General features: G+C 49.8%; 1 protein-coding gene across 2 annotated transcripts; it reads right to left on the bottom strand.

Annotated features, from left to right (window-relative positions):
- Nucleotides 1-8,307: 8,307 nt before the first annotated feature.
- TRIM56 (tripartite motif containing 56) lies at nt 8,308-11,678 on the bottom strand. Of its 2 annotated transcripts, XM_049904102.1 has the most exons (3): nt 11,580-11,678; nt 10,699-10,825; nt 8,308-10,590 (listed from the first exon to the last, which is right to left on the bottom strand). In XM_049904102.1, exon 3 carries the CDS (start codon nt 10,587-10,589, stop codon nt 8,319-8,321), a length of 2,271 nt encoding a protein of 756 aa, XP_049760059.1. In that variant the 5' UTR covers nt 10,590; nt 10,699-10,825; nt 11,580-11,678; the 3' UTR covers nt 8,308-8,318. The 2 variants fall into 2 exon arrangements, with proteins under 2 accessions (XP_049760059.1, XP_049760060.1); XM_049904103.1 differs by lacking the exon at nt 10,699-10,825 and having other exon boundaries at nt 11,580-11,672.
- Nucleotides 11,679-14,167: the final 2,489 nt, after the last annotated feature.

Below are 14,167 nucleotides of genomic sequence, written 5' to 3'. Positions count from 1 at the left end.
CTATTCCACAGGGTAGCTATGAGTTGGGATTGACTCAATGGCAACGGGTTTTTTTAATTCTAAGTGCGGAGCCCTGATGACGCAGTAGTTAAGAGCTACGGCTACTAACCAAAAGCTGGGCAGTTCGAATCCACCAGACGCTTCTTGGAAACCCTATGGGGCCATTCTACTTTGTCCTATAAGGTTGCTATGAGTCGGAATCGACTTGAGAGCAACGGGTTTATTCTAAGTGCTTGGGATTTATCAGTGAAGAAAACAAAGTTCCCTGTCCTTATGGGGCTCCATTCTGTCAGAAATGGGAGTTGGAATGGGGGTAGATAATAAACAATAATCAGAATAGTTAATTAAATGATACAGTATTTTAGAAAGCTAAAGTGCTATGGAAAAAAGAACACTAGGGTGAAGTTATTATATTGTTCTTCAGAATTTGGATATCTTCACTCTTATTCCTGCCTCCCTTCTAAGAAAAAGAGGTAAACCTCTTTTGCCTCAACACCTTGCCCCATTAATAGAGTTGCCAACTCTTCTCAGTGTTATATCCAGTATGAATGATTAGAAGGTGAATCAGTTTTGGCATAAATTCACTCATTTGTTCTGTCAGTCAACAACTATTGATTGAACACCTGATTCTTGTCCTTCAGGGTTTTGTGGGGGAGAAAGGAATCTGTGTATGGATAATTAATCTAAGTTAGAAAGTGATCAGGGCCATACTTGTACACCAATGCTCATGGCAGCATAATTCACAAGAGCCAAAAGGTGGAAACAACCCAAGTGTCCATCAACAGATGAATGGATAAACAAAATATGGTACATCCAGACAATGGGATATTATTCAGCCATAAAGACAAAGGAAGTTCTGATACATGCTATGACACAGATGAACCTGGAAAACATGCTGAGTGGAATAAGCCAGACACAAGGGGACAAATATTGTATGATCCCACTTATATGAAGTATCTAGAATAGGCAAATGCGTAGAGAAGAAACTAGGTTAGTGGTTACCAGGGGCTGGGGGAAGGTAGAAATGGGGAGTTATTGCTTAAGGGGTACTGAGTTTCTCTTTGGGGGTGACGAAAAAGTTTTGGATAGTGATGGTTGCACAACATTGTGAATATAATTAATGGCACCCAATTTTTTTTTAATTGTACGTTTAAAAGTGGTAAAATGGCAAATTTTTATGTCATATATATATATATATATATATATACCCACCCAGTGCATAACCACAATAAATTTTTTTAAAAAGGGAAAGTAATCGGGGTTGCCAGAGGAGGGCAGGCAGGTGCTGTTGGAGAGAATGTGGTCTGTGCACACCCTGCAGCTTGACCAATGACACCCTGGGAGGCTTCGGTGCCCAGGTCCCCTCTCTAAGTTCAGAGGCCACTCCACCTCAGCTCCCTTTGGCTGTTTTTCCATAAGTTGATGAATTGTTCCTAAGCTAGTGTTAGAGGACAGAAAATAGATACAATTATTCCAGAGAGTGAAGGGATCTTTTCTGAGCAGACCCCTGAACAAAATCAAGACCCCCCCCCAGCAGGGGGGAGGGATGCTGTAGACGGTCTGACAGCCATGTGCCCAGTCTGTGACACATCCTTCCCTTCCCGCCTGTGTGGCCTCTGGAGCTCTTAAAGGCCTTTGTGTCCCAGGAAAAGTGGTGTTGGGAGGGAGGCCTGTAGAGTGTGTGTTCATGGCCACTTGTTACACATAGCTGCATACCAAGGCTGTGGGGAATGCAGGTGGCCCCTGACGCCTCTGGGGCTGTGACTTCTAGAATCCAAACAAGGAGAGGACCGGGCAGGTCTGAGGGAGGCTAAGCCACATGGCTGGGAACTGGAGGCCCATGTGTGTCTGACCACAGAAGCAGACGCTCCGCCTTGGGGTTTGGAGCTGGCCTTGGGGTTTGGAGCTGGGAACAGGCCGTTCTCCTCACAGTTACCACTCACATGGACTGCAGCAGTCTCTCCTGCCACCAGCCCCCTCAGCTGCTGAGTCATGCTCCCCCGGGTTCACAAAGGCGCCAGTCCAAAGCTGGGCTGAGTCATTAGATGATGAATTGCAGGATTCTTATTCAGACTGTCACCACTCAGTGGAGGGCCCTGGTCCCCCAGCCCCGCTTCCCTCCATACCATGAAAACATTCTCTTGGTAACTGTCATACTCCTCCATGGGGGTTGGGGGGCAGAGGGGTGGTCCTGGCAGAGGATGAGATGGGCGGCAGAGTGCATTGGGGTGTCTCTGAGCTACCCTCTCTGTCTGGATTCCAGACCTCTCCTAGCACAGGAAAGAACCTCAGGTCTCGTTTTGTTCAATTCTTTCATTTTATACATGAGAAATCTGAGACACAGTCTTGAGTCACTTGGCCAAGATTCAGAGCTGGTTGGGGAAGGCAGAGGATCTGGTGTCCAAAGTATGGAAGGGCAGCCTTGGAGTCAGTCAAACCTTAGTCTGAATCTAAATTGACTTATCATGAGCAAGCAGGTCCAAGCCTGCTTCCCTGTCTGCAAAATAATATTAATGGTTCCTACTGGGGGCTCCAGGAAGTCGATGGCTGATGCTTTTGTAGGTGTTTAGTAACTGCTGATCTGTGTCAGATGGTGGGGCCAGAGGCTGTGTGAACTGAGTCCGAAGTAACGACCTATGGACTTCCTCTTCCTGCTCAGGAAAAGCCAAAGGTGGACACTCCTTGAGGGGCCTTGGAGACTAACTAGGTGAGAGGGGTAGGTTTGGCTGGTAGTCCTAGAGCGCTGATAATCCAGCCCTGCAAGGACTGCTATAGGATCACAAATGAAACATGCTAGAAGGTTCTCAGAGATGTTCATTTGCTCCCCAAACCAGGAAACACGCAGAGACCAATGTGGTGGGCTGAACACCTTAGTCCCCCTGGTCCACCTCCTACCCCTCCACGCAGTTTCCCACGCCTGTGCACGTACATGTACCCGACAGGCAAGACCACCTGCTGGCTCTCCAAGGGTTGGCTGAAAAGTTTGCTTCTCTGCCCAGAGGGCCTCCTCTGTCCTGCAAGAAGAAGGAGTAGCCGGTATGAGGATAGGCTCAAAAATGGGGCCTGAGTCCGTTGTTCCTGCAATGTTCCCAAGGAATCTGTTCGGCATCTTTGGAGCTGTAGCTGGGATGTCCATGATGATCTGGTTCCCTTTGCAATCTGGGCCTGAGAGTAGACAATTCCCCTTACCCATTAATTCATGTGAGAAAAGGCTAGAATTTTTCAAAAGAACTTTATTAAGAAACAGAAGGGAAAATATAAAGTACAATACCAGAAGAATGAAAGAATTTATGGCACAGATTCTTTACCCTGTGGCAACTAAGCAAAAATGGCTGAGCTGACACCATTACTGGGTAGTAAGTGCCCTGTTCTTTTCTTCCACCCTGTCTGCTGGCTGCTAAAACAGCCAGTCTAAACTTTCTATGGAGACAAGTTCAGGACGCCTCCCCAAATCTCCCCAAACCTACTTCTTAATCTTCTGTTTATACATAGGCCCTTGAGATAAACAAGTCATTTCTCTACCTGGTCCCAAGATTCCTTACCTAGGGCTTCAGGTGAGGTCTTGGCTGACCTGCCTGTGCCTTCTCCGTCCCTCCAATCACAGGAGTCTGTGGTCCTAGAAGACCTATTTCTGCTCCTGTCCTGATACATTTACTAAAACTATATACACGAGCCAGTTGGGTAGGCCGGTCCGCCACCTCTGGTCAAATTACCTATTTTCCTAAGCCAGCATTTGGACTTGGTCTTTCTGCTGCTGGGAACATCTTCTTGGATGCTCTCTTTGGCAGCTCTCTGCCCCAGCTAGTCCAAGACTGCTTTCTCCTCAATGCAGAAGTCTATGTCCTTGTTCAATCCCCTACTTAATTTACAGGATAGCTCTAGTTCTCAGCTTATCTGCCAACAAGAGATGGTCAAACACCTTGATCTTGGTGCCCACCAATCAAACCCTGCCCAGTTCAGGTCACTTAATCTCACCACTAACTGCCTCAGGAAATTTTTGACTTCTCTCTTGGACTTCTGCCCCTCTGAAATTTTAACTCTGTAGATTTATAATATGGCACTGCTTTATAGATACAGTAACCGTAAGACTACAGAGAAAGGAGAGTTATTCTCTCCCAAATTAAATTTTCTCTAAATTATCAAAAGATTGTGCCCTTCTTGCTATTTAAAAAAAAAAAAAAAAGTTTTTAAACAATGTCTATGGTTATCTGTTCTTAATTAGTGCAGTCTGATTTTCAGCTGGCTTTTAGGGATGGTATTGATTTTTTCTTCTCCCTTATTATATCTTACTTAGCATACGGCTTCTTCAAACAACTGCTGGAAAACAAGACAAGTCTCCTCCAAAGGAGAAGGTGCTTTGCAGATCACAATGCTACCCAGATGTTCTTAAATTTTACCTCGTAATAATATGTGGACAAAGCATCCCACTCAGATTATACCGATGGAGGAGTACGAAGTCAGTACCTGTCAGTTTCACCATTTTACTGAACAATTCCTTGTAGTTGAGCTTTATGGTGTGCAAAATACTTCTATACACTTCTCATTCAATTCTCACAACCCAGTGAGGTTTTACTATGTAGAACCTTGAGGCTCAGAGAGGTTAAGGAACTAGACGAATACGACATAGCTATTTAGTGGAAGCGCTAGCACTCAACCCAAATCTTTGATACCTCATCCAATTTTCTTTTGTAGGCACAAAGAATACGAAAGAGGGTTTCCACTCCATTTCTCCCTACCCGAATTATATTCTCATTTCACCAATACACGCTCAACACCAACAGTTCCAAACAAGAAAAGGAACAGCTTCTCAAGTGAGTTGGCATAGTCCAGCGCGGGGTGGGGGCAGGGGTGTTGCTGTGTCTTTCACGACGCTCCTGATTTCTTAAAAATCTGTAGTTTAACCAGAACGTCTCACCCTCAGTGTTGAGTTGTGCTTTCTAGAGGATTCACTAGGATTCCAAGGTCACAGTTAAGGCCTTGGGGATTTTTCCTCCAAAGTACGCTCTGTGCTATAGTTCCCATCCCTCTTTCACATCTTGCCGGTGCTCTGGGCCTTTCTACCCTTACCTCTTCCATGAAGAAAATTCAGTATTTCTCTCAGTCTCCTAAGCCCCATTTCCCAGGATTCCTACAGCTTCCTGGGAACCCACTTGGCTCCTTCATCTCTAGAGCAACCATGGGATCCTCTTCTTGCTGTCAGGTAACTTTCATTTCTGAGGGTCTCTATTCCTGCTTGGCTACTCAGTGGGCTATTTGGCTGGGCCCATTCCACCAGCCAGGCCCCCTGCACAGGCTCCTGTGCAGCTGTGTAGCAGTTGTTCCAACCTGCAGGGGTACGCTCCCTGAGAGTCCATGTCACCTGGTTCCCGTCCACACCCAGAAGTAGGACAACCCAATTTTATCTCTTTCTATGACTTAAAGCAGAGCAACCCCTTTGGAGGCATATGGTGGACTGCCCACAATGCCCTCTCCAGGAGATTTGCCACACTTCACGAGCTGGCAACTTGGTCAGCTGGGGTTGTGGCATTTGAGCTGGATGATCTCTGGAAAGAGTCATGCCATTGTCCCATCCCTTTTCCAGATGTTCGTTCATTTCACAGATGTTGAGTGTCTACTATGTGCCAGCACTCTGCTAGCTCTCAGGATACAGCTGCAAACAAGACAGACCCAGTCCTTGTCCTCACACAACTCAGCCTATACTCGCTGATTCTGTAGAACCATCACCACCATCAGGTTTCCAGTTGGTCTGAGCTAGTTGGTAAACTCAGCGAGGCCTTCCCCTATCTTCTGGACACTCCACAATAATCCGACCACCCCAGGGGACTGCCTGAGCCCTACACTCCTTTCCAGGGTGGGTTCCTTGGTCAGTTGCCCTGCCTGGCCGGGCTCCTCCTCGCTGCTGAGCCCTGACCAGCTGTGGCTCCCTTCCCTGACTCTGACCTCTCCTCTGATCACATAATGTCATTTACTCTGACACATTCCTTCTCAAATCCAGTAGCTATTCTTAAATATCATTCATAGAGGTGTATTTTCAGTTTGAAGTAAATATTCAAGTATATATGTTATTTAATGGATAATAACTGAAGTAGAAATGTGCATATATGAATAACAGCACGCAATAACTCCAAAAGGCCCTGATCTCCCAAATCACTATTTACAAATTCAGATCCTATTCCCAACTCAACAATTATTCAGACATACTTTCACCTCGTTGCTATGATTTTATGATCATTATTCCAAATTCTCCATTTTTTGCTTACAATTGCATCATATAATTCTATTTCTCCTAAATAGTTTTCATACATGAAGGCAGTATCCCGACGCCCTAATATACCACAACCTACTTGGCTGTCACCGTGAAGCTGAGCAGTTTCCAGTTAATCACTAATATAGAGGGCAGCCACAAATATCTCTGTGCAAATATTTTTCTTCTGGTTTATTTTCCCAGAATGTATTCCCCAAGGTCAAATAACTTGTCCTTATAATCTTTTTTTTTTTTGACTCTTGGCAAGTGTCGCCAAATTGCTCTCCAGGAAGATTTCATCATTTTACAGTGACAGGAGCCTATTTCTCCACAGCACATTTTTCAAATTTATTTTGGATGAATGTAAGTGGTTTCATCTGGCATTGTTTCCATTTCACTAGTCCTTGCCTATCTGCATTTCCTCCTGAGTGCACAGCTTCTTTGGGTCTTTTGACCAATTGTCCTTCAGTCACTGCATATATTGGAGACTCTAGTCTTAAATCAATCCTACACAGTTTTCTTATATTGTTGCTGTTGTGTGCCATCGAATCGATTCTGACTCATCGCGACCCCACTTAACAGGGCAGAACTGACCCATAGGGTTTCCTAGGCTGTAATCTTTATGGAAGCAGATAGCCAGGTCTTTCACCTCAAGGAGCTGCTGGGTGGGTTTGAACTGTCAACCTTTCGGATAGCAGCTGAATGCTTAACTGTTGCGCCACCAGCGCTCCTTTTTCTTACTGGTTTTCTTATTTTGATTGGGATAAAATATACACCGAAAAATGTTGGCTGTTTTATTGGTTTTCTTTTCATCTTGATTATCCTTTGCTTTGCCTACATTTGTAGGTAACTGAATTTGGCCGCCTGGACATTAATGGCTGCCTCTATTGCTTCAATAAACAAGAAACGGCTTCCCCCGAAAAAGAGTTTCTTTTCCCCCCGGGTGATGTCCTGTACTTGCCCTCTGGACTTGATACCTACATTATCAAGTCCGTGATACCTACAATAAGATCTCCTTTGGTCATTTCCTCAACAGCCCTGGCTAAACACATCCTTACCACCTATTCAAGTGCGTCAATGTCACTGCACTGCCACTGCCCATCAGGGGATGAGTGGTCCCAGCTCCCAGTCCACTCTTCCATCTGTCTGTCCCAGCCCCACTACCGATTCTCAGGCTTTCCAGCTGTCTTAGCCACCCCAATGCTACACCTGGCCTCTAGGAGAAGGCTGTTTCCTCCAGCAATAGTGACCAACAGAAGGACAAATTCCTTCTCCCCTTAGTTCAGCCAAATGAAGACCAAAATTTCGCAAAGGGAAGGTGCTGGGAAACTAAGGAAAAACAAACAAACAAAAACGTAAGTCCCCCAAATGAAAAGACATCAAAACAAGTGCTGCACTGCAGGGATTTTACGTACATCTTACATCTTGCCTCACACCAGCTCAGGGGCTCTCCTTTCCTGACACTCAGCATCCTGTTTTTGAGATACCAATTCTGCCTGGTTTGGCCTTCCTGGAACATATTCACTTGGCACCTTAGAGGCAAATGCTTCCTGATCACAGCTGGCGTCTGCATTTGTTCCCACTCAAATCCCATTCCCTACTTCACTGGGTGATGCCATTGTCCAGGAGTCCCCACTTCCTGGCTGTGACAGGCGGAAGATGTCACTTATGCCCTGAGCCAGGGAACGGCTGAGCCCCTCTTGGCTCAGATGCCTGCTTTTACCCCCTCCCAAGACTCGCTCTTGGGTACTCCACCAGGAGTGGTTTTGAAGAATGCGAATCATGATACGTTTACAAACCCGAAGTACGCAGCAGCAGCCACCCACAAGAAGCTAGAGGGGTGGTGCACTCAGCACCCCTGCCACCTCTGCTCCTCTGCCCTGGGAGGCAATGGTCACACTACCACCCTTGGTCCCTGTCCGTGAACACCAGAAGAGGGTCTAGCAGTTTGGCACTTCACCTTGAAAAGGTACCAACCCTGACCCTCTAGGAAAATGCCCTCATGTGCCCCATGTCACGGGCAGTTCTTCGTCCCTCCTGCCCTCCCCACCCTCCCACCCCAGTCCCAGCCCCTTTAACTGTCAGAAGAGCGGACCCTAAAGACATGGATGGTCCCATTACTGAGGGACACAGCTAGGTACCGACCGTCCACCATGGTGGTCACTCGGGGCTTTTCCAAGCCGTGGTAGGCCGTCAGGAAGTCTCCAAGAAGTGACCCCTTTGGGTCCAGCACCACCACCTTGTTGATCTCCCGAAGGGTCAGAAAGATGTAACCCTTCTTGTCCACAGACACAGAGCCTGGCTGGCAGCCATGCAGCCCTGGCCCGCTATACTCCCCGATCACCTGACCCAGCCCATCAGAGACCACCAAGCTATTCTGCTGCCAATCTGACCCCACAAAATTGCCCTGGGGGCTGGTTGCCAGGAACACCAGTGCTCGGAGGCCCCGGCTGGCCTTGCCCCCAGGGATAAACCGGGTGGCCAGGCTTCCTTCCATGTTGTACACCTCCACATAGCCTGACACGCTGACAGCCACCCTGTCTCTGCTTGGCAGGGCCGCCACAGCATGGCTAGCCTGTGAGTGGCTCAGTGCCCGGCGCCATAGCACCTCACCGTCAGCGGTGATGAGATAGAGCCGTGAGCCTGCTGAGAAGGCCACCGCGCCCTGTAGGGCAGCCACGCTGCATGGGGAGCAGCCCTCGGGGATCTGCACAGTACCCTTGTAGTCACCATTGAGGGAGAAGCGCTTCAGCACCTTGTTCTGCTCATCAGCCACCAGGATCTCCTGGGGGCCAAAAGGACAGAGCCCGGTGATCCGGGGAGACCACTTATCTCCAGGCATCCGCGTGGGGAAGCTGCAGGAAAAGATAGGCTTAGGAAGGAGGCCAGAGCCTTCCAGGTTTGGACCAGGTGTTGGGCTGGGCTCCCGGGAAACTGACTTGAGCCTGCCTTTGAATTTTCTCCTCCTGTTGGATCTGCCACTTCTCTGAGACTGGGCTTCTCCATCTTCTCTGGGGATCTGGGCTCTGTCCTCTTTGGGGGTCTGGGCCCCATCTTCTCTTTGGATTTGGGCTTTCTCCTCTTTCTGGAAGTTGGCAACATCCCTGCTCTGAGACTGGACTCCACCACCCTGTTTCTCTGTCTTGGTTTGGTCTTCTCCCTGGCTCTGGGCTGCATCATCTCCCTGGATACCAGCTCTATCTTTCCTACCATCCTTTTGGGGTTGCTCCTCCTCAAAGGAGAGCTGAAGCAGGTGGCAGTTCTTGTCCAGCAGCCCAGGATGGAGCTCCAGCTGGGGGAGCAGGCAGGGGGCTGGCCCAGGTGTCCACGGACAACCCTGCAGCTGCTGAAGCCTCTGGGAAATCGCCCCCTCCAGCGAGAGGATCTCGGCCTCACGACCCAGACTGAGCACCCGGCGGGCAAATGTGGCCGCCGTCCTGGCCACTTGCTCCTGGCTCTCTAGCTCTGCCAATCTTCCTCGAGCAGCCTCCTCAGCAGCCTCCACGTGGGCCCGGAGCTGCCCCAGCACCTCCTGCTTCTGGGCCAGGAGGGCCCGGAGGACCCGCTCGGCGGCCTCCTCCACCTGCATCCCCACCCTGGCCGCCTGCTCCCGCAGCCTGGCCAACACTTCCTTCTCCACCATCCGGGCAGCCTCCAGCTCTGCCAGGTTGTTGTCCACACCCGCTAGCAGCTCCTCCAGGCCTGGCCGTCTGGCCTGCACTGCCTCAGCCAGGGGCAGGCATGGGTGGTCCAGGTGGGGGTCCAGGCGGCACTCTCGGCACAGCAGTTGGGAGCAGGGCTGGCACAGGAAGCGCAGAGCCTCACCAGGATGCTGGGGGCACTGGGCTGCCTGGCGCTCCCGGGCTTCCTCATCGTACCACCCTGCCCTGTAGCCCACCAGGTCCACTACTCGGTGGGCATGGGTCTGGCGGGTGCAGCGGTGCCCATCAGCACAGGCTTGGCACAAGTCGTCAGCACAGTCCAGGCACCGGGCAGTAGCTGGCCCTCCAGTGCTGGTGCCCCCCATTAGGGGGCACAGGGCGCAGGCTGGCTTTCCTGCACGCAGGTCTCCCCCGGCCCGGGCAGTCACCAAGTCCAAGAGTCCATTGACAAAGAAGTTGGTCTTGAAGGCGGCCACACCACCTGGTGGCACTGGAACAACCTCCCGGCACTCAGGACATCGCAGGTGGCCGCCCTCGGCCAGCTGGGCCAGGCAAGCCTGACAGTAGGTGTGCAGGCACGGCAGGGTTTTGGGCACCTGAAGCTGCTCCAAGCAGATTTTACAGGCCAGGAAGTCACTGCTCAGGGCCTCCAGGAGGGAGGGTGAGGATCCTTGAGAAACCATGCTGCAAGCAGAGGGATCAGCATCAGAGGTCAGACAGTGCCCCCAGCCTGCCTGTCCGCCTCTGCCCCATCCACAAGCCCCATCATGATCCCCTGGTCTAGGGTCTCACCTGAATGACCAGGAATTTCCTTCTGGCCTTCTGGGTCCTCTGGCCACTTGCTCTTGAGCTAGGGAGCCACCCTCTTCCTCCTCACATACATTCAGCCAACTTTCTTTGCTGCTTGCGTCGTCAGGCACTGTGAGGAACAGCAAGACCGCTAAGGCCCCTGGCCTTGGAGAGCTAAGGCTCTAACAACAAGTGCCCACAGCTGCCAGACCTGTGGATAGTGTGGTCCTAGCCCCATGTGAATAAATGCTGGGGTGCTGCTGCAGGCAGGACAAGCAATAAGGGCATCTCCACAGAAGGGGTCCGGGTAAGCGAGTCACCTTGACTCTCCTGGCAATGGGGTAGGCCATCATTCCCCAGCCCCATATACTTGTATTCTTCTAGACGCTGGGACCAGTGTTATGCCTGCAAGGGGCCCCACTTCCTGCCCGCCTTTTCCTGAGATGGATTCTGGAGCAGGCGGGAAGAAGATTGCTGGAGCTCAGGGTCACGGGAAGCCGGTCCCTCTTCTCTTAGAGCCCTTTTCCTTTCGCCTTTCCTGCTAAATCCTTCCTGTAACCCCCTGGAGGGTAGGCCCCAGTTCATCTTTCAATCCTCCGGGCATTGTGAATGTTTCGTACAGACTGGGTGCAATCCCCCCTTTCGCCCCCTGGGAGAAGAGCTCGGAGTGGGACCGAGTGTTTAGAGGGGAAACCTCAGATCTCTGGCCCGGGTAGGGTGAGCGGCCTAAAGGGGGCCCCTGCGCTGCTACACTCTCTCCTCTCCTGCGGCCTCCCGGCCCCTCTTCCCTCCCTCTCTTCCTCTTCCTCCCGGAGCTCTCTCGCCTCCCCTCCTTTTCCTCTCCCCCCAGTTCAGCCCGCCACCCCCACCCCCGCCCTCCTTACCGAGCCCCCGCTGGCCGCCGCCTCCACGGACGGGGAGTGGGGCCCCGGACGCCGCTGTTGCTGGGTGCCTGCAAGAGAAACAAAACTGAAAGTAATTGTACTTGAGCAACTTCCGTCCCCAGCCCGGGACACCGACGTGCACGGCCTCAGGCCCCGCCTTCTTCCCTACCGCGGCCTGGACCTCTTCCTCGAGGCGTGTCCCCCCGCCGGGCGCCGCGGCCCGAGCTCAGCCCTCCCGGCTGCCAGCGTGGGCTCTAGCCTCGGGGTTTGCTCACGCCCGGTGAGGAGCGTGTCACTCACGCAGGAAACTGCCGGTGGACCCATCCTCGAGTGTTTGTGTATAATCCGAGTGCTTATTTGTGGGAAGAAATGAGAGATCAGCTATGATTCAGAGACGTAGGGTAACTAGAACCAAGTCCCCAAGCCAAGTTTTCTAGGGCTGCTGAGTGTCTCATGCAGCTGTCTTCGAAATCACAAACCTTTGCTGAGCTATGGGAGAGGCCGTGAAGCCAGATAAGGGGCCCCTCTCGGGAGGAGTCAGCAAAGACTTCCTGGAAGAAGCTCACTTAAGATGAGTTTGAGGGGTGTACTGGGGATAGCCGGATAAAGATGCAGGGAAGGGCATTCCGGAAACAGGGAAACAGCAAGTACGAAGGCACAGAGGAATGGAATCCCATGACTCTTCTGGGTGGCTCCAAGTGATAAGGATGAGTTGTGTGAAGGGTACATGTGATGGTAGGTGGTAGATGAGGTTATAGAGGGAGACAGCAGCCAGATCACAAAGGGCCCTATGTTCTGAGTTTTCTGTAAAAAAAGCCAAAAGAAACCATTGAAGAATTGTTTTTACAATTTATGAAAAATTTCCAACACAAAAAAGGGTGAAAGAATTGCATAATAAACACTCCTATACTCACCACTTAGATTCTCCAGCGAATATTTGATATATTTATTACCTATCTGTCCATGTACGTGAATTGAATTTTGTCTCCCAAAAGCATGTGTTGAAGTTTTTAACCCGTAGTACCTTTGAACATGACCTTGTTTGGAAAGAGGGTCTTTAAAGATGTTTGCTCAGTTACCATGAAGTCACGCTGGAGTAGGGTGGGTTCTAATCCAATCTGAGTGGTGTCCTTATTAAAATGAAACAAAACAAAACAAAATCCACTGCTGTCGAGTCAATTCTGACTCATAGCAACCCTATAGGACAGAGTAGAACTGCCCCCATAAGGTTTCCAAGGAGCAGCTGGTGGATTCAAACTGCCAGCCTTTTGTTTTGGGGCTCAGCTCTTAACCACTGCACCACTAGGGCTCTGGCGTCCTTATAGGAGAGGAGAAAAGACACACACACACACACACACACGTGCACACACACACACACACGGCGGAAAGGTACAAGCCAAGGAATGCCAAAGATTGCCACGAGTCTCCAGAAGCTAGGAGAGAGGGATGGAACAGATTCTCCCTCAGAGCCCTCAAAAGTAAAGTACACAGTCACTTTACTTCTAGCCTCCAGAACAATAAGACAATAACTTTCTGTTATTTCAAGTTACCCAGTTTGTGGTGTTTTTGTTATAGCCATCCTAGGAAAGGAATAAAGCAGTTAAAAAAAAAAAAAAGAAAAAAAAAAAACTTGTTGCCGTGGACTTCGCTCTGACTCATGGCGACCTCGTGTGTCAGAGTAGAACTGTGCTTCACAGGGTTTTCAGTGGCTGATTTTTCCGGGAGTAGATCGACAGGCCTTTCTTCCCAGGCACCTCTAGGTGGACTTGAACCTCCCACCATTTGGCTAACATCCAGGGAAACTAATACAATCTCGTTATCCACAATGATGGAATTTAAGTCGAAAGCTGAAGAGATGAGATAATAAAACAAATGTCATATTAAGGTACCAAAATAATAAAAATAATAGCTCACACTTATTGGGTATTTACCCTGTGTTCGGTATAGGTTGTTGTAAGGGAAATCAGTCCATGCAATCTTTTTATTCCACTTCTCTAAACAAAACAAAACAAGCAGACAAAAAAAACAACAACCCTGTGGGACATACTAGAACTGCCCCATAGAGTTTCCAAGGAGCAGCTGATGGATTCAAAGTGCCGAGCTTTTGGTTAGCGGCTGAGCTCTTAACCGCTGTGCCACCAAGGCTCCTCCACTTTTCTGACACCGACTAAATAGAAGGATTAAGTTCCAAGTAAAATCTGTTCAATTCAGTTCCAATTCAAGGGCATATGGGGCAAGTACACTTTTCTCTGATCCTAACCATCTGGAAACTCTACAGGGCAGTTCTACTCTGTCCTTTGGGGTCACTATGAGATGGCAGTGGGTAGTGGGTAACCATCTGGAGCAAGATCAGACCTCACAATTAATGGGCACAGTCCTCCAGACTGCCAGGCTGGCCCAAGACTTCAGACACCAGCTTCCAGCTTGGGGGTCCTCAGGCCCCCCTCACTTCTGATCCACTGGCTACTACAACTCCCTCAGGTTCAATAATTCCCTAGAACAATTCACAGAACGAAGGGAAGAAAGTGCCGTAGGTACTTAAGGTTATAGTTTTGTTTCAGCAAAAAGGAAACAAATGAAGAGATGCG

The sequence above is a fragment of the Elephas maximus genome, chromosome 12 (genome assembly GCF_024166365.1).
Source record: "Elephas maximus indicus isolate mEleMax1 chromosome 12, mEleMax1 primary haplotype, whole genome shotgun sequence".
Taxonomy (NCBI): domain Eukaryota; kingdom Metazoa; phylum Chordata; class Mammalia; order Proboscidea; family Elephantidae; genus Elephas; species Elephas maximus.
Note: the sequence above shows the minus strand (reverse complement) of the source record. Positions and strands in the feature narration are given on the sequence as shown.

Bases quoted from the DNA above. Each gene is read 5' to 3' on its own strand.
- TRIM56 (XM_049904102.1), bottom strand. From the start codon at position 10,589: ATGGTTTCTCAAGGATCCTCACCCTCCCTCCTGGAGGCCCTGAGCAGT.